Source organism: Eupeodes corollae, chromosome 3 (genome assembly GCF_945859685.1).
Source record: "Eupeodes corollae chromosome 3, idEupCoro1.1, whole genome shotgun sequence".
Lineage (NCBI taxonomy): Eukaryota > Metazoa > Arthropoda > Insecta > Diptera > Syrphidae > Eupeodes > Eupeodes corollae.
In genome coordinates, this window is record NC_079149.1 from 78,052,576 (window position 1) to 78,073,163 (window position 20,588).

At 33.8% G+C, this 20,588-nt stretch overlaps 1 protein-coding gene across 1 annotated transcript in view; it reads right to left on the minus strand.

Annotated features, from left to right (window-relative positions):
- Window positions 1-19,732, minus strand: part of LOC129948833 (KN motif and ankyrin repeat domain-containing protein 1) — a 55,928-nt gene extending 36,196 nt beyond the window's left edge. The window contains exon 1 of the mRNA XM_056059915.1: window positions 18,353-19,732. Within this exon, the coding sequence (XP_055915890.1) occupies window positions 18,353-18,354 (2 nt within the window). The 5' untranslated portion in view covers window positions 18,355-19,732. The remainder of the gene's footprint in view (window positions 1-18,352) is intronic.
- Window positions 19,733-20,588: the final 856 nt, after the last annotated feature.

Consider the following 20,588-nt stretch of genomic DNA (forward strand, 5'->3'; position numbering starts at 1 on the left):
TACGCAAATCTGGTAAAAATTGATACGAGTACATATAGACAAACTTTTAAGCAAGACAAATCAACAGACGGGATGGGAAGTTATCAGTGTGGGTCGCATCCCAGCCTCTTTTTTTAATATGAAATGGTTTCAATAGACAACTTAAAAGAAATTATTTTATTGTTATAAAGTATTGTTTTTTAGTAGTACCCGTGGCATATGGTTACTGCGTTGCACTGTCATGCGGGAGGTCTTGCGTTCGATCCCTGCCTATGCCACCTAAAGTTTTATTCACGGGTACTGCCTCTTGCGAGAAATTGACAAATTCTCCAAGTGTCATGAAAAGTGCTTTCTCAAAATTTGCCGTTTGGATTCGGTTTAAAACTGTAGGTCCCTTCCATCCCTGACAACAGTTCTCGCACACAGGAATGGTTGAGAGTTGTCAGTCACTAGGCCCTAGTTCTCAAACGGACTGTTGCGCCACCCAATTTATTTATTTATCATGCATTCTTATAGTTCATAGTAAATGGAACGTTAAAATATGCAAATGTATGTTTTCAAAACATTAGTTAGTATTATTTGATGGCTTCAAGAAAAAAAATCCGTATGTCCGATTTCTTTTTTGATCCACTGTACGTACGAGAATATTTAATTGAAATACATAGTTTTTCTTATTTTTGAAGGAAGTAAAATAAGGATGTTTATTTCCGGGTCAAATAATTGTACGACCGGTCTTAGATCTAACGACTTTTTCCAAGAAGGGAACGAGCAAAAAATCACTAATCTACACTTAGTTCATTATGGAAGAGTTCAACTGATGATAAATTATTATAAAATACACATACAAATATACATTTGTCTGTACAAAAACTTACAAATTGAAAATTTTTAAAATTTTCAAAATAAAATGATTTGTTTTAATCACAAATGCAGAAGACTTATTTAAAACACTTTAATTATAAACAATCTAATCATTTGACACACATATTTATAATCGTGTGTACAAATTTACTGACGTAATAATTTTGTACCCCATTAGTTTGTTGTTATAACAATGCATATGTATGCACATATACTATAAACACAGTATACAAATCTTTGAAAAATAAGATATTATTATTCATTCAGATAATATTAACCACAATTAAAACTTTTTTTTGATGAAACTATTTCAAAAAAAAAATGTTTTGCAAACTAACTCAACCAATAACATCCAAAAATTAACCAAAACCGCCTCAAACACTTACAAACGATTTTCATGGGTTTTGTTTATCTGTTATGACTGGTGATAATGACTAAAAATGAAGTTAACAAATTACAAGTCAACGCAACTTTTGTCTCTATAACACAAAATACAACAGCATAATAACCAACACAGTCGCAACATACTTGCACTGAAATACCATTTGATAAGCCTTATCACCTGTATTCATATAAAAACAAAAACTGTATGGGTCAACAATGCAGACAATTGATTTATAAATGTGATTTTTATTTTTTTTAAGAGAAGAGAATACGCCTGCACGCTCTTAAACCGAAACAAAGGGTAACAATTAATAAATACAAAATTCAACAACATAAACTTTAAAAAAATCATAAGTTGGTAAGCTAAGATCTTTTTATTTTTCTTGTAAAAAAGTTTTGTCTAATGAATAAAAAGGAAAAATTGAAGCGTTCCATTCGAAAAGTTAGTCCATGAGTATCATTGCCTAAAGAACAGCTCGAAGTGACTATGACGAGATAAATATATAATTTAAACAATATTTTTAGTGTGCAATTTTAAGAGGTTATTAACATATATTTTATATTTAATTAACGTCAACGAATATTACCCAGTTTTTGAGATATAGAATTTTGAAAACAAAAATTGAATATATATTTTTTGTATAATTATGTTATTAGTACCCTTAACATGTTTAAAGTTTAAACACAGTGCGAGCTTTAGGAAAATAGAGAAGGATTAAAGATTAGATACCGATGCACATTGGTCTAAAAATTTTGAATATCAAATTGATAGGGAAAAACAGAGCTGGCTTAAGCATTCCACATTCTCGATGTGCGGTTAAAAAAAGGATCTCTATACTTGACAGTACTTCTGAAATTGAGCTCAAGGTTAGATTGATGTGCATTCCTAGAAGTACGAGTATTACGGCTGAATTGTTTGAGGAGTGGAATGCAACTGGCTATTTTGACAGAACACTCTTTATACAAATATCGGTAGAACAACGAAAGGCATGAAACATTGCGGCAGTATTCAAGTGACGTAATTGTTTCGGTTATAGTTCTAGCGCCTATCATTTTCAAAGCACTTTTTTGGATCATGTCCAAAATACTTAAACTTTTTTTAGGGGCACCTGCCCAAATATATGAATTATATTCAAGTTTATGACGAATAAACTTACTTACTTACCTAAGATGGCGCTACAGTCCTGTGTGAACGAGGGGGCCTCACCCAACAAACTTCTCCATCTAGCACGCTCCCTAGCTAGATGTCTCCAATTTCGCGCTCCAAGTTGGTTGAGTTCACTTTCCACTTGTGCACACGAAGAACTTTTCTCTCGAATCGACAAAAGGTGCTTTTGCTTTTGTCATAGTCCATGCTTCTCCACTGTATAGCAGGGCGGGGATGATGAGGGTCTTATATAGCAACTCTTTGGTCCCTCGAGAGAGGACTTTACCACTCAATTGCTTTCTAAGTCCAAAGAAACAGCGGTAAGCAAGAGTTATTCTTCGTTTGATCTCAGCGCTAGTGTTGTTTTCTGCGTTTACAGCGAAGAGTAGGTAGAGGAAGTCCTTGACTACCTCAAAGTTACGTCTATCGATGGTGACATTTTGACCAAGACGTTGATGTTGTATGTCTTTTCATGACGACAGCATGTACTTTGTTTTGCCCTCATTAACCGTTTAACCCATTTTTGCCACCTCTGCCTCACAAAAGCCCCATTGACATCACGCTGAGTTCTTCCGATTATGTCAATGTCATCAGCATATGATAGTAACTGGACAGACTTTTGAAAGATAGTGCCTCTAGTGTTAACATGTGCGCTCTTTCTCTCTTTCGCTCTTCTTTTAAGCACGATGTTAAAAAAATCACATTACAGCGCATCACCTTGTCTAAGACCTTTTTTGACATCGAAAGGTTCTGTTAAGTTGTTTCCAACTTTTATGAAGCAGCGTGAATTCTCCATGGTCATCCTGCACAAACGGACGAGTTTGGCAGGGATGCCAAAACTAGACATGGATCTATACAGCTCATCCCTGTAGATACTGTCATGTGTGGCCTTGAAATCGATAAAAAGATGGTGGGTGTCGATTTGATGTTCTTGGGGTTTTTACAGGATCTGCCGTAATTTGAATACTTGATCAACTGTGGACTTTCCTGGTCTAAAACCATACTGATAAGGACCTATCAGGTTGTAGACGATGGGCTTTAGAAGTTCACATATTACGTCAGAGAAGATTTTATAGGCGATGTTAAGTAGTCTGATTCCTCTAAAGTTGGTGCAGTTTAGAGTGTCTCGTTTTTCAGGATCGGGCAAACAATACTGAAGTTCCATTCATCGCGTATGCTTTCTTCCGACCATATCTTACAGATAAGTTGGTGCATGCTCCTAACCAACTTATCTCCAGCTACTTTAAAAACTCTGCATTCAAGCCATCCGCTCCAGCGGCTTTATTAGACTTCAGCTTAGATATGGCAATCTTTACTTCGTCTAAGTCGGGAGGACGGGATTGTTGGCTTTCGTCGTCTATATTGAATGGATCATCCTGCCTGACAGCGAAATTCAGTTCGTCGTCGCCGTTATACAGTCTGCAGAAGTGGTCCTTCCATATTCTCAGCAATGACTGCGGTTCCACTATGATGTTTCCACTTTCGTCTTTGCAGCCTTCGGTTCTAGGTTTATGTACCTGCGAATTTCTTTTCACCAGGTCATAAAACTTTCGAACTTCATTCCTGCTTTTAAACCTCTCAACATCTTCGACCGAACGCTTCTCATGCCCCCTTTTTTTTTCTGAGAAGTCGGCGTTACCTCTCGCCTCTTCTGCTCATGAGCAGCTCTCGTCCTTTTTTGCAGCACCGCTTTGCGTGCCTGTTATTTGACTGCATTTGCCTGCCACTGTTGCCACTGGTTTTCGGTACATTGTGTTGGCGGCAGAAAACTTCGAAGAGGTTACTTGTAACTCGTCGGAAAAGGATTTGGTGATTTCTGGCGATTGTAGCCGTTCGACGTTGTACCTTCTCCCAGCACCTCCCTGTTTTGCCTTGGGTCTGGAAATCCGAAGTGCTACCTTGGCTACAACGAGCTAGTGGTCCGAGTCCATGTTAGCTCCTCAGAAAGTTCGTACATATTGGTTTTCGTGGTAGCAGTCACCATCGTAAATATCGCAGTTTTTCATCCTCTTTTTGCCCGGCCCATCCCATCGAATTTCCTGGATGGCGGTGATGTCTGCTTTATAGCAGCCTAGGTCCTCCGCTAATTCTTCGGCCACACGTAGTCTGTTAAGGGACCTAACATTCCACGTGCATATCCGAAGTTCGTTGTCCTTAATTCGTTTGCGTTGGTTGTCAACAGTAAATCCGTTCGTATCCGCGGCTTGTTGGTGCTTCTCAACTATGAAGCTTTTACATGGCCAGGAAGTCACCCCGACGGCACAACCCCCAACCTAGAGGGCCTGACGAATAAAAGCTTTGTAAATTACAGCCAGATCAGAAGGGGTGAAAAATAAGCACTTAGCAGCATTTTTGACTCGAATATGTGATAATTCCATAAAAGGTGATCTGTGATACGCATACCAAGTATTGACAGTTGATTAGTTTCTTGGATGCAAGTGCCACTCATATATAGTGGCATCGGGGGTGTGTTACGCTTTAACGACAGAAGACAGCATTGAGTTTTTGAAGCATTAAATTCTACACGGTTTTTGATTCCCCATTGTACAATGCTGTCAAGATCAGAATTCAATGAGCTTATCATACGCTGCCGTTGAAGTTCCACATCCAAAAGACAAGGATGAGAATGTAAAACCGAATATGAAAAGCGTTTATTTTGTGAATATCAGATTTGAACTCGTCCAATACTTCTTGAATTGAACGATCCAAAAGGTAATTTCGAACCCAACGAAGAATGGATTCATAATACCAAATGTACGCATTTACGATAAGAGAGCTTGGTGTCAAGCTCTATCAAATGCTTTTGAAATATCAAGTGCAATAATCTTACTTTCTCCAAAACGATATACAGATCTGTTCCACTGTTCGGTGAGATAAAACAATGAGAACAGCAGTGGACCTATTGCTACGAAAGCCATACTGCCGGTCATTAAGAAGCTTCCGTTCTTCAAGATATTTCTTAAGCTGATAATTAATCAGCTTGGTAAGAAGGGGCGCGAGTGCTATTGGACGATAGTTTGAAGGGGTGGGATGATTCGCTTTTTTTAGGGACATGCTGTACAAATGCTGTGTTCCATCCTCTCGGAAAGAGACATGTACACTAAGAAAGATGGAAAAACTTACGCAGTGGTTTTGCCAGCGTTGAAGAACACCTCTTCAGAATAATTGAGGGAATACTATCCGGGCCAGCAGGTTTGTGTATGTCAAGGTCTTTCAGTACTCTTGCAACTGTACGAGTGCGATACCCATAAAAACGCAGGAGGACTCAAGACACTCTCTGGTAGCGTCAAATTAACAGCAAACTATGCTGCAAGAAAATTGGCTTTATCAATCGAGCTTACTATAGAATGTCATTGTAGACGAGCGTTGGAACCGAGGATGACGTGGTGTTTCGTACGTTTTTTACAAATGATCAGACATTGTTACTACCTTTAGGACAGTGTATAGTATTTTTTGCCTTAATTTCTAGTCATGCGAAATTTGGTTCGTAGAATATGGCCGTTACAAGTCTTTCTATTCTGGATAATTTCTCATTCCACAGAGAATAACCATATCTGCGCTTGAATCTACGTCGCTATCTAAAAAGCATGGTAACCAGTTAAAGTTCCTGAAGAATTCATTGAGATCTTCCCAGTTGGCTTTCTCATGTTGCCAAACGGTGCTCATAGGAGTATTTTCTTTAACTGGGTTTCTTACATCTGAGAAATTTGCAGATACGATACAATGGTTTGATGTGGTTAGAGGCGGTAATACACTGATTGTGTATTTATTAGGATGAGAATTAAGAAACAAGTCTAGGGTGTTGGCGGATTGACCTTCAACGTCAGGGATTCGAGTTGGCTCATCGACTAGCTGAGTTAAATGATTTAACTCAGCAAAGACCTCAACATACCTTTCTTCGGGTGTTAACTGGCCAGAATATAGAAGCCAAGAAGAATTGTGTACAGTGAAATCGCCCAAATTTTATAATCGTGTCGAATTCAATCCTATCCACGAACAAAATTAAAGAAAACTCTGAATTAACCGCAAAACAGTTCGTAATATGTGCAAAAAATTGCCTTCACTTCAAAAAAATCCAACAGTTTTGAAACCAAGAATCCGAAATAAGCTCCTGCGGCAGTTAAGAGAAACATGGTGGTTTGTTTTAGTTTTGCATGTTTATCTCTAAAACTTTTTCTCGTATCAAAAAATATTGTTCTACAAAATTAAAGCTCATTAAATTTTATAAAAAGAAAAGCTTGAATGATTTTTTTCGTATCTGTTATAGTTTATAAAATAATTCTAGCGGCAGCTAAGAGAAAAATACGTTTATTTTGGTTCAAAAAATAATCTTTTACACAATTAATTGTGTACCTAAAATCCTAAAAACGTTTCTGGGAACTCTTATACTAAAGAAAACGAACATTGAAAATAGAAACAGGAAGTGCATCGCAATGGAGTATAGCATTATATCAGTTGTAGGTCCCAAATAAGGTCTCCAATACTAAGCAGCCTTGAATTATTTATATACAAAAAGCTTGGTTCTAAGAATTTGGTAAACCTTATATCAAGCTTAGGGTTTTGTTCTCAAACTATAAAACTCAGTTGTTGGAGATATGCATATTGCCACTCGTGACCAGATTCCAGCGGTTCATTTAACTAATTTGAGTTTAATAATGCGGAATTTAATGTCAGAACGTTAGATGGACTAAATACATTACATTCTTTCGGCGAAATAAGATGCATCGCTACTTTTATCTACTTTTATAGGAAAAGAAACCTATACACGAAGGCAAAAGCTGAAAAAACTACCTTGTGCTAAATCAACTAGATAACTTGGAGTACTTCCTTTGGAAACATTTCAGAAAACAGATGGCAGATTAAACAATTTAGTTTTTTGAGAATGTGAATGCGTACTCCGAAGAAATGTTACAGCCAAAACCGTATAACACTCTTTGGTTGGCATCAAAGTTTATTGGCATTTACGATCTTCCAGGTTGGAAAGGGTACATGCACTCAATAACAACAAGCTTGTTTAGTGCAAAAACTAAAATCATTCCTATTACGTTTATAAACTCTCCACCGTCTGAATATGTTACACTTTACACTGCATTGCACTATGCTGGCAGTTTGTATCGCACAATTTGACCAAAAATGTTTGGTGGTAACATTTGACCATCCTCTTTATATACAACGTAAAAAAATCATTGCCGCAGCTTCATCTGAGTCTCGTCTATCAAAATGCGTAGTCAGATGGGTGAATTTCACCTGTTAATGCCCCATACTGTTCCAATAGGTTTTCTAATAAGTGGAAGAGGCCTGCTAGAGTTAATGAGTACTATATACACCCGGTTTCTATTGAAAGCTTGCTGCAAGGCGCTCGTGAGGTTTAAACATTTCTGTCGATAAAAATATAAAATTGATTTCTTAACATTAATATAATTGAAAATATTTCGAGATGCCTTACGCGTAAAATTTAACAAGAGTAAGCACAGATATGTGAGGAACTAATTGTTTCGGCTTAAGAAACCAGGAAGACGAATTCCTTGCATTTATTAAAAGAAATTACATATGGGATTCATTAAAAAAAAAGAACCTTTGATGTTATTTTAAAATGTGTTGATATAACAAAGTACTAAAAATCAAAAAAAAAAACAAAACTATCAAAAACAAAAAACTTCAATAAAAAATCTCATTCATTTTTATAGTAATTTTGCAAGTGCAATGTTTTGATAATAAATGTGAAAAGCCCTGTACATTGACTAAGATTTATCAGTCATAATAGCATCCTGTTTTTGATTATTAATTTCTTTTACATTTTTACACCTAATATTTACATCTATTTTTATCCATCTTATCATTCTATTTAGCTTAAATTTATCTAGGCAAAATATATTTACATACTCCGTTGTACTCATCGCTCTAGTGTATCTAGAGTATTGCATATAGCACAATGCAAATTTTATTGAAATTTAATTAACTATTAACTGTAGACTATTGTGCAATAAAGCCTTGTTCTATGTTTTTAGTAAAACGTGTGTAGTATTTAAATTGTATTGTTTTGCTAGGCTTGTTCGTTAAATTTCGCTGGAGTATCTACAAGCGATCTGAATTCTGACTCGGCTATTGCTTAAAAGCTTTTTGGCTATTATTGTTTGTATTTAATCAATTGTGTGGGCCTTATCGATTTCCATTTTGCGTAGTTCTTGTATTCAAAATGTTCTTCTTGTGCTTCTTTTATTTTAAATGCTTTGCCTCAACAAATCTATTATATTTCTATTACGGTGAGGAAGTAATCAAATGAGTCGCTTTCAGGATTGAAATCTAATTCTCATGTATTATATTTTAGAATAAATTTACAATGCATCACAAAATTGCTTATTTCCGACTGTTGGCGTTTTGCTTTAAAAGCTGAACAACAAATAAACTTGAATTGACTGCTTTAGGAGACTAATCGCTTTTATGGGTAGGGTCACTGTACGTAACTCGATTAATATGCCTCTATTGAACATTATTATAACCTTTATGGACACAATTTTCGCATTCAAAGGTATAGAGACTTTAAGCAGTCTCTGTGTCGGTTTTATAAATACGAATGTTGATAATGTTTGCTCTGAGAAAGAGTTTATAGACTTCTACTTGATAAATCAATGTTCATAATAAACATTAACTGATATCGGCTAGGACTGTTAAAAAAACAGAACAATATGTATAATATTTATACACATGTATGTATAAGTTAAAGTGTCATACCTATTTATAAATGATAAGTTAAACTAAAATAGAGGCTGGGATACCACCCACACTGGTAACAAAGTTTTTGGTACTATTTTTTTTCTTGTTTGTTTTAAATTTAACCGAAAATAAAAAACAATATTTTGTATAAGATGAAATAAGTAAGAAAAGCAATATTTACCAATTGGATTGTAGTCATTTTTTTTAGTTTTCATATTTGTAAAAAAAAACTATCTATTTGATTATTCTAAAAATGTCAATAAATCCTTAAAACAATGTTTTTCATAATTCAAAGTCGATACCTTCATTCGTTTTCAGGATATTAAAGTCGAAAGACGATCAGGGGAACATCGTAGTAGAACAGCAATCTATGTTGAGAATTTGGGAAGACCGCTTCTCCAAATTATATAACGGCGATGACGAACCGAATTTCGCTGTAAAGGAGATAGAACCACTCAACTTAGGCAACGCAGATCAACAATTCCGCCTAGTCGACCTTGACGAAATGAAGATAGCTATATCTAAACTAAGTCAAAGAAAGCTGCTTGGGCTAACGCCAACTATTCAAAGCAGAAGGCGATGACTTGGTAGGGAGCATGAACCAACTCATCTGCAAAATAAGGTCGGAAGAAAGAATGCCGGATGAATGAAATCTCAGCATAGTGTGCCCGATACATAAGAAAGGAATTGCACCAACTACAGAGGCATCAGTCTCCTTAACATTGTATATAAGATCCTCTCTGCCATATTATGTGAACGTCTGAAGCCGTTCGTCAACAATCTGATTGGTCCTTATCATCTATAGGGAAGAGCTCTACAGAGCAATGTCTAGTTTTGGTTTCCCTGTCAAACTTATCCGTTTGTGCAAAATGACGATGGAGAATGTTCGTATATGTTCTATAAAGGTCGAAAAGATCTCACCGATGCATTTGATGTCAAAAAAAAGTTTTAGACAAGGCATTACACTGTCAAGCGACATCCTCAACATCGTTCTGGAAAGAATTGTGCAAAACTCAATCGTCAACATTAGAGGCACAATCTTCCAAAGGTCCATCCAATTACTCGTATACGCAGATGATATTTACATAATTGAAGATCAAAGCGTGGGTTTAGTAGTCAATGAGGGCAAGACCAAGTATATGCTGTCATCAAAAAAAGACATTGAACAAAGACGGCTTCGACAAAACGTCACCATGGACAGCTATAACTTTGAGGTAGTTAAGGACTTTGTCTACCGAGGAACGGCGCAATAGAGGAAGACCGCGACTAAGGTGGAGGACGCAGGTGGGTGAAGACCTCAACCTCAACTTGGCGTGCAAAACTGGAGACAGCTAGCTAGGGACCGAGCTGGCTGGAGACGCATGTTGGCTGAGTCCCTGGTCCTCCTCGGACACCAGCGCCATCTTAAGTAAGTAAGTATGTAAGTTAGTACTTGTGCTCTAGACATTCTAGTCAAAAATCAAAAAAATTAGTATTGTGTATACGTTTTTATTTTCTGTAAAAAGTTCCCGATTCGATTATTTTCTTAAAATTACACTAATGTCAAAAACGTTTTTTCTTCATAAAATATTCGAGTTGACAAATATTTGTTTTTAGTTTTTCTTCATCTTTTATAAAAACGTATCTTTGATTATATTCATTTATTTTCACACTTAAACTAATACAAGCGGAGCACCAAGAAAGAACGCCTTAAACGAGAAATTAATTAATTCTCATTTTCCTAATAATACGCATGGGACAAAGGTTATTTCTGACATTAATTCCATCAAACTTTGCACTTTTATACCATCGTATTTAATTCATCTTTATAATTTATTTTGATTAATGCTGTTTTGGATTAGCACAATCACAAGCTTTTCTCAATTACGCGGATGTAATATACCTTTAAACGGATTTGAAGGCCACCTTGTGTAAAAACATAAGTAGTACGTTTTTGCAACAAAAAAATGTCTTAAGAAAAACTACAGTCTCATCCGTAATTCCATCATGCGACACGTAATTGAAAGTTGGACTTAAATTACACGACAGACGACACGCATTACGAAAGATAGGTACACAAGCCTATCCATGAAACTCAACTGGTGTTTTGCATGTTTTGAAGACAGAGTTGTAATGTCCAAAGGCCAATAAACATTAGAAAATGAAATGAAAAAAAAATGGAAGGGCAAATCCTTATGGTGTGTTATACGAAATTAAAGAATGTTTAATAAATGTAATGGCACTTATATCCCAAGTAAAATGTGAAATATATTTTAATTATACTGCATTTAATTGTTTTCATCCATGCGTACCTAATCTTGGTCTATTTCAAATGATTTCAAAAGAAAGTTGCGTTATCTTTATCAGAATATTGTCCTTGACTGAAAGGAGGCAGATTCTTGCAGCATTATGCAATTTTATGGAAATAATAGCGTTGTGCCACTCCCTCATTTTGTTAAAATCTTGGCAACATATAAGAAGCTCGTTTTATCATTTTGTTTGTGTGTTTATAATTATTTTACACTTCGGTACATACCCACGTTTATGAAAGAACATTTTAAGCTATTCAGAAGAATTTAAAAGGTATCAAAACATTTTTGGAACTAATTTTATTTATTGTTGCATATGATCCCTGATGTGATTAGATCTTTTAGCTTTATCTTTTATTTGTTTGTTAGAAAATCAATGCACACTTTTGCGTATTAATCTTCAATTACTTTTTATTCCAATAAATCAAAAATTATTCTCCTTCAACATAAAACACATAATTAAATTTAGTATTTATAATAGTGATGGCGTGTTCACTTTGCTATTCGCTTACATCATATACTTGGAGTTGAGGTTTATTTATAAAATGTAGGAACTAGAAATAAAGAAACTATGAGAATTACACATACATAGTTTTATTTATTATCTTACTATATGAGTAAGTAATATTAAATAGTCAAATCGAATATACATATATGACACAACAAATTTGAATATTTTCAATGAACTTTTATCTATACAAGGTGAATAAATCCAAGTAGGCAAGATATGTGAACGTTTTACTTAATACGAAATTGCTATTTTTAAGCCCTCTAAATTTATTTTTTTTAATTTATAATAAGAACTTAAAGTATTTTACAGTCGATTAATGCTTTGATGCTTGTAGGTACTTATTTTCCATAAGAAAGTAGAACTGTTAAGCTTGAATACTCAAATAATTTCCTTAAGGCATCAACATTTTTTTAAACCAAATTACAAACAAGTTAACACAAATTACAATGAGTCAATATAAAAATAATTTGTATTAATTTGCTTTCTTGAAATTTCAATAAAGTATTTGTGGAATTGCAACACATTTAAGGATTTAACTTTAAACACCATGGAATATGCGGCGCATGTTTACCTCGCTATAATATCAAAATTATATTATGTTAATTTATTAATGGTTGACTGGTAGAAAATACTCATAAATTAAAAAATTATAACACAAACCGATATGATACCAGTATGTGCGGGGTTTGATACAATTAGGTACAAAAGTTTATGAGCCGAAATAGATAATTTCTTATTAACAAAAACAAGATCAAATACTCGCTTAAAATTATTCTTAATTTGATCACTGAGATCATTTAATCACAATTAACATTTACAGATAAAACTTTAAGTTTTGGGGTCACAGAAAGCTAGTAAGCTTCGTAAAAATAGCATGTTTATAAAATTTGCTAAAAAGAAGTTCTAGAGATTGTGAAAATATGCCATTTTAAAAATGCACAAGAGAACCAAATGGCTAAGTTAAGACACAACCTATCCCTTAACAATAAACTGTTTTATGATCTCGCAAAGTAGAAATCTTTATATTCTCGACTGATAATTTGAGTGTATCTCATTTAGTGTTCTGATTTTCTCATTAGTTATGAGATGAATTAAGGGTTTTCATTTCTTTTTGTCTAAAGTTTTGAAAAACCATAAAGTAATTCCTTTATGTTTCTGAATAACACTGGTTGAAAAGGGTTTCTTGCTAGCATTAAAATTGCACCTTTCCAATGGGTTTCAATGGCCTTAATTCGAGTCCAACTTCAAAACGAATGTATCACTTCAGGATTTTTCTATATCAACATTCGAAAAATCACTGTTTTTTGAAGCTATCTAAATTTATGAAGTAGGTACCTTTTTTCAATAAAATCCAAAGCTATAATCCTTTTCTTTCTTTTTTAATTTTCTCTAAAATTTTTCTTTTTAACTTATTTTCTTTTAATAAGAAAAATATATTTTTGTATGGCTCAGGAAAGGTTGTTTGAATAAGCTGTTATATTGCCTTAACAATATTTGATAATCAATAGGGCAATTTTTTATTGTTGGGATTTAAAAAAAAAATTGAATTTTTTTTCAAAGTTCTATATCTCCAAAACATGTCAACATTTTTTTACGAAATTCATACGTAGAGCGTATATATACAACCACTAAACAACTGCATACCAAAATATTTTTAGAACAAAATTGAAAAATTTTACATACAAAAAACTTAATTTTAAAAAACAGCAAAATCAAGGGTTTTTGATTTACAAAATGGCATCTACATTTTTCAGGTAAAGTTTTGAATCTTAAATTATTTTTTTTTAAATTATTTTAATTGTTTTAAATGTAACCACCTTCCATCTCCCCAGATCAAATCCTATGCATGAGCCCGAAAGAACGCATTATTTTGAAAACACTTTAATAACATTCCTATCTTTTATCGAAATTAATGCATTTGGTACATATTTATGTATTTTTATAATTATTACTATTGTAAATACCAACTATGGCCGTGTAGCGCCACTGCATAGGATTAACGAATATGATATGTTTGATCAACAATCTATTTTGAAGTGTATAGCAAGAAATATTATCTTGGTACCTTTGTATATATGATTTTAAAATATTATTCCTTAAGAATAAGGTTGTTACACACATATTTTACTTGCCTTCGCCTATATAAAAGAATAAATACTTAGTACAAGTTAAAGAAACGAAGTACGAGTATATTTATTTTCTATTCTATTCTACCTACCAAAAACATTCCTTCATTATCATCATAAACATGTCTTAATCTATCTATCTGCATAAAGCTGAGCACAGCAATCAACTATTCTTTATTCGTTTTAGACACCTACTTAACTACACAACCAACAGGCGATCGCTTTACAATTAAAACATACATGTTCTTTCTCTTTCTTATCTTCAGATAACTTATTTTCCATCCTGGTTCTTCTAATATGAAATTACAATAAAGCTATTCACAGAAAAAGGTTTTGAACGAACTAGTAAACAAACAATTGTTTTCGTTAAGTATGCTTACAAGTATTTTTCATTTCCGAGATGAGTTGTCCTAGGATGAGTTGTGTCTTGGAATGAATCACAAGTTTTTTGAAAAATCAAATGGCATTCATATCTTTGAAGACAAACTTATTTTGCAGGTATATTTTTAATTCTTATAAAGGTACTTTTTAAACAGACTCTTTGCATATAGGAGCAAGTTCGTGCGACCCAGTCGTGCATTTTATTTAAATTTATTATGATCCAGGTTATATCATTGTTCTGAAATAATTCGAGCTAAAACTTTTTTGCAATTATTTTTACTAAGAAGATAACTTTTGGTTTCTTTAAAACGCATGCCAATTTTACATAAAACTTAATCATATCTATGTATATTTACCTTTTAGAAGTAAAATTAAGTCATTAAGTCATTTAAGACAATATACACCAATACAAATACAAAATTTGTAAAAATTGTCAATTCTACAAAGAAGGTCGTTTACATAACTTCCAATAAGTTGTAAAAAATTAACATTTAAAAACCTGGGCAAATATAGAGTTTGTTTTTTATAGATGTATAGAACTTAGGGTTGGCAGCACTATTTTAACTGGGGTCATTTTGTCGTTAAAGAATTTAGAAGCCCAAACTCGAAATTATTTAAGCGGAAAAGTCCCATTAATTTGTCTAACGTCAAGAAGTAACTAGACTTTTCTTTTGTAATGGAAAACACCGAACAATAAAAAGTCGCTTGTCTTTTTACACCGGCTTCTTATGTTATACCTCTAAGTTAAAAAAATATAAGATAATCCTTTTTTATAGAAATACATACCTCCACAAATTTAAAAAGCATCTAGCTTCACCAAAGGTTGGTTGCATTCGTTTTCGTTTGTCCATTGGCTCATCTTTGTAATTCCCCCAACTTTAAAAACTGTTTAAAATAACTTTTTTTAACAACTTTTGAAACCCAAAAATATGAATTAAGTCTACTTACACCACCAAAAAATAACTAAGAACATTGGGAGCACCTACTCCAAATCAAATAATATGACAAGGCAGGGAGACAGCATGACTCAATACATACCACACTGTTTATAGGCCGTTAGGTTGTGTGCAAACTGTTAAAATAGGATGCCGTGAAATAAAGCCAAGTGAAATAAGACCAAACTTTAAGAGTTGTCCCTATTTCACTTTTGTGTAGTATGGTTTGTCATAAATGCAAATAAACTTTTCATACACTCATCCCCTCACCCACCTCAAAAACTGTAGTGGGCCCAAGCAGGCGGAATATGTTCGCCTTATTTCTCAAAATAATACATTTTTAAAAGTTGGTCATATTTCACTTGCCCTTATTTCACAACATCTCTAAAGTGAAATAAAAACATGAAGATTTATTTCACCTTTTAAGATTGTAGTAAGACCACCTCCTGAATATAGGACTTCATAGCACTTGGCCAGGCCCGAACAAAGCATATGTGTAACATGTGCAAATGCACAGGGCGCAGAATTCTGGGGGCGCATTACTAGGAGCAAGAAAATGTAATCTGTTCTTGCGCAAACAAATACATACTACTATTTGCCATTTGTTTAACCACAAGCATTCTTAAAATAATCTCAAAAAAACATCTATCACAACATCACTTTCATTCTTGCATTCAATGAAAATTTAACTCAAGATATGGCAGAACTAAAAATCCTACCTACCTTATTTCCAAATATTTTACCCTGTTCGTACAAGAGAAAAAAATAAAAAAAAAAAGTTCTATACTTCACACTACGTCCCAAAATTAACATAGAGAGTATGACAACGCAAAATTCTTATTCATATCGTATGGGCTAGAACGTGCAGGTTTTATTATTGCACATTGTATCTGTATAAGAGTTAAGTGGCTGCTTACAGGAGATGAAATTTTAAACAGAATGGAAAAGGAGCAAATAGTGTAAAAATTAAAGAGGGATAATTGTATGTGGAGTCGAATCGTTCTTCAGCAGCCAGTTTTTTTTTTTAATTTAATGATTGTTGTAACGTCTAGTTTTAGTGTATATCTAGTCTGATGCAGAATTCAGATTGTTTCAACTGATAAATAGCTATCGGTTTTTAATAGAAGTGACGTATTTTGTTACAAGACAAGACCGGAATGTGACTGACTCAGTTCGTTTTAGACAAGCTTGATTTACATGGAATTTTAATTAGTAATTGTCGAAGCTAAAGTTATGATAATGGTTCGAATATGAAAGGAAAGGAGCAGGTGTTCAGAATCGAATTCGAACCCTGGAACCAACAGAATTTTTAGTTCCATGTTGCTCGCATTCCTTAAATTTAGTGGTTAATGATGCTGCTAGGTACTCATTATATGCAGTCAAATTTTTCGATACAATTCAATGTTTGTATAACTTTTTTTCAAGTTCCACAACGAGATGGGATATTTATAAGCAAAAAATCCAAGTCTTACTTTAAAAACCCTTTCTGAGACTAGATTGGAGAGCAGGTTAGAAGCATTGAGGCCTTTGAAAACAAATTTAGAAGAAACACATGAAGCTCTTATAGAAATGGGAAAATCAAGAGGCAAAAAATGTTACAGAATCGTTAGGAAATAAAATTTTGGATTTTACATTTATTTACTGCCTGCGAAATTTGGTTTGATGTTTTGTAAAATATAAATAAAAATAGTAAATACAAAAAGCAGTTTAATTTTAATGCGTTCCGGTGAAAAATTTAATGGGTAGGTTTGTTTAATCAACCGAGCGTATTGCTACTTCCCTAGATACACTAAAAATGTTTCCTGAAGCTTCATCATTGCGATCTCAACGGAGAAAAAGACATGCTGATGAATGTCCTGAAACTATATTACCCCGAAACAAAGATTTAAAGTAGATTTTTTTTGTAATACTTAATCAAGCAATTCAATCAATTATAGAAAGGTTTGAACAGCTTGATACATATAACATCAATTTTTCATTTTTAAGTAACATAAGCGAATGTTTAAAAATAAAAGTGCACGTTTAGTTGTGCTAAATTGTATTTTCAGTTCAAACCTTGAAGATTTTGCTCCGAATTAAGTAATTGCTCTCCAAATACCTAATAAAATCCCGGTCAAGGTAGCTTCAGGAGAACGTAGTTTTTCTAAACTTTTTTCTAAAAATTATCTTAGGACAACCAAGAGAGATTGGTAGGCTTATCTATAATATCAATTGAAAAGCAATTATTAAATGCTTTAGACTTTGATAATCTCATTTCTGAATTTGCAAAATGTGCGGCCATAAAAGTTTGTTTCCAAGTTAAAACGTTTCCCCTCTCCTCATTTCATCGCTGCGTTTTAGTTTGTGATTTAGGGTTACTTGGGATACTTGGGATACCTCAATAACAAAAAACATACTGAACGTCTACCTCCTGGGTAATGTGGGAAAGGCTTTTGCTTGTGTATCAGTTTTCTTATCTTGCACAGGGGGCAAGTTTGACTGGGGCCGGCCCTGCTTTATTTCAATTTCACGGCGCTAACTTGGTAGTCAGTTTTTGACTTAAATCAGCAATACCCCGTATGGTTTTATTTTCTGGCGGTGACTGTACATTATATTTTTAAAATAGGTATACCAATCTACCTACCTGTTTATTTTATTTCATAATAAGACCGTATCGTTTGAATTATTGCGATAATACGATCAGCAAAAAAATATGCAAATGATCATTCATTCAATTCCGTCCATGAAACCAACATTTTAGTTTTTTTTTGCAAAATAAGAATTCAAGGTGTTAAGGAGTAAATAGGTACCTATTTAGAAAATTAGAAGGTACCTACATTCAATTTCTTTATCTTATTTTTTAAGGCACCTTACCTGTTTCTATTTTCTTAAAGATTAACAACAACAATAATTATCATTATTGTTAAAAATTGCACTCACGTCTCAGGTCAAACAAAACAAATTAAATTAAAACAAATCGTAGATGTTTCTGTGTCTATAAGTATGCTTAGATATTTATGGTGAGCAATATTGTTATTTTTACTTACATATTTTTCTTTTCGGTTTTGAGAGATACTTTTGAACAAGATGAAAACACAGATCGAAAACAGGTTGTAGATCCAGTAGCGGTATGTTATTTTGTTCTCTTTCCTTTTTTCTCTTCGCTTCGTAGGTATCTTTTTCGCGTATAGGTAGGTGCGTACCTACCTACACTACATACATATACATTAACTGGATTTATTTTGTAAACTACCACAGCCTTTAAAATTACAACCGATCTGAACACATTCCAAAGAAAAATAGGTATTTGTTCTTAATTTGCACCGAGAAATACAAAACAAAAAATCCGAACCTAAGTACATTGAAATAGTTAATCGTATTCTAAAATATTTGAGACACTAATCGATACTGAACGCATAAAGCCGAAGGTTCATAGAATTTGTTAGCGATACAAAGGTCCGATCACTGGGGATTGTGGAGTGGAGTGTGTGGAGTAAAGAAAACAGAATAAACCAACTTTCGTGACAAACTGAAAACTTTACGTCAAGACCTCCCAATACTCAAGTGTCTGATCGAATAGGTAGGTAGGTATAGCAATTTTGTATCTTTATCTATATCTATTATATCTATACGTGCAAACACATGAATGAAATCCAATTAAGTGCAGCCGGCTTCAAACGTTACAGACGAACTGAGCGACCGACTCGGCGGCGGTGTTGAAGGCAAAGCAAAATACAAGTTTATGTTTTGTTTGTCAGCTTCAATACCAACCAGATGGACTTTTGTGATTCTCGTAGGAGTTCCGCGTTTGCGTTGACCTATTCTTGTATGAATTAGCGTTACCGCGAAATCTTTTCACATATCTCACTTCACAGCACATGTATATAATCTTATAACCATTTTAAAAACATACCACATGCATTAACACTTAAAATCCCACACCTCGCTTAAGAATTCGCACGATCATTTTTCAAATTTTCAAACAAAAAAAACGACACAACAGAATAACAAAAAATCTTAACGAACGCAAAATCAACCCAGCATCTCCGCGTAATATTTTTAAACTAAATCTCAGACACCTACAAGCAAACACACTAAGCGATCATATTTTCAAAGAATTTTTGGTGAGGCCAATTTCATTCCATTTGGAGCTCTGAGTTCTAAACTATCTTGAAGGCATACCGTCGCATCGTCGTCGTCGTCGCGTCGTCTTTGTGTCACACTGTATCACCAAGTATCTAACATAGAATACATAGAAAATAGATCGGTGTTGTTGTTCCAGTGAAATGAAATTTTATCCATCTCACTAGGATCTTCCAGATTCTATTTGAATTTAGTATTCGTTATTAGATTTTGTATTTATAAACAAACAACTTATTTAATGTTTCGCTAAAGATCAATGCGAGCGCGATCGGCGTGATGACATGTTGAGTGTTGCGACGTGACTCTCCTATTCCTATCCTACTCCTCAATCAACACCATTCTTTGAAATGGAGTGTTACTATTACTATTTCAGTTTCAGCAACTTTACTCGGCGGCAGTACTGCCAAGCAAAAAATATTTGGGGGCGACTTTCCATTACCGCAACACGAATTCCCTTCTGATTTTTTTTTACAGTTAGGCGCCAGTTATGGCTATCATTGAAATCGATCCGGAAATTTTTTTGAATCGATATTTGACGTTGTTTCCCTTTCATTAGAAATGAAAATTATATACCTGTATATCGGAAATCACACAAAGATTTTTTTTGAGAAAAAAAAATTAAGTTGCTCTTTTATTTTTCTCTAAAAATGCATTTTTCTATTTTGTGGACGGAAATATATTTTCCTGAACAGCTGATACGTTTATGTTCAAAAGTGAAACCAATCCTTCCACTGATTTGTAATCCAATTTTACACAATTTCAATGACAAATTTCTGTCAGTAAAAATTTGTCGGTGTCTTTCAATGAGGACAAATTATTCATTGACAGACATTTTTAATGATAGCTATAAACGACCTGTCAAATATTAAGGCGAGGAATTACCTTTAAGTCATAAATACAATTATTTTTTTTCGAACTTAACAGAAATGTCAAATCAAACATTTTTGCGTGTGTTGTATGTGAAAATTGAACTTTAAAAATTAATTTAAAATATAAATAAATGTTTCCTCGCTCTTAAAATTCTATAAATGTTATTTATTTGCACATATCTATCAAATAAAAAAACCACAGATTCGAGCTGCAATAAAGGAAAGTTGAGCTAAAAAATAACTTAACAATTCAATAAACGCAAATTAAAAT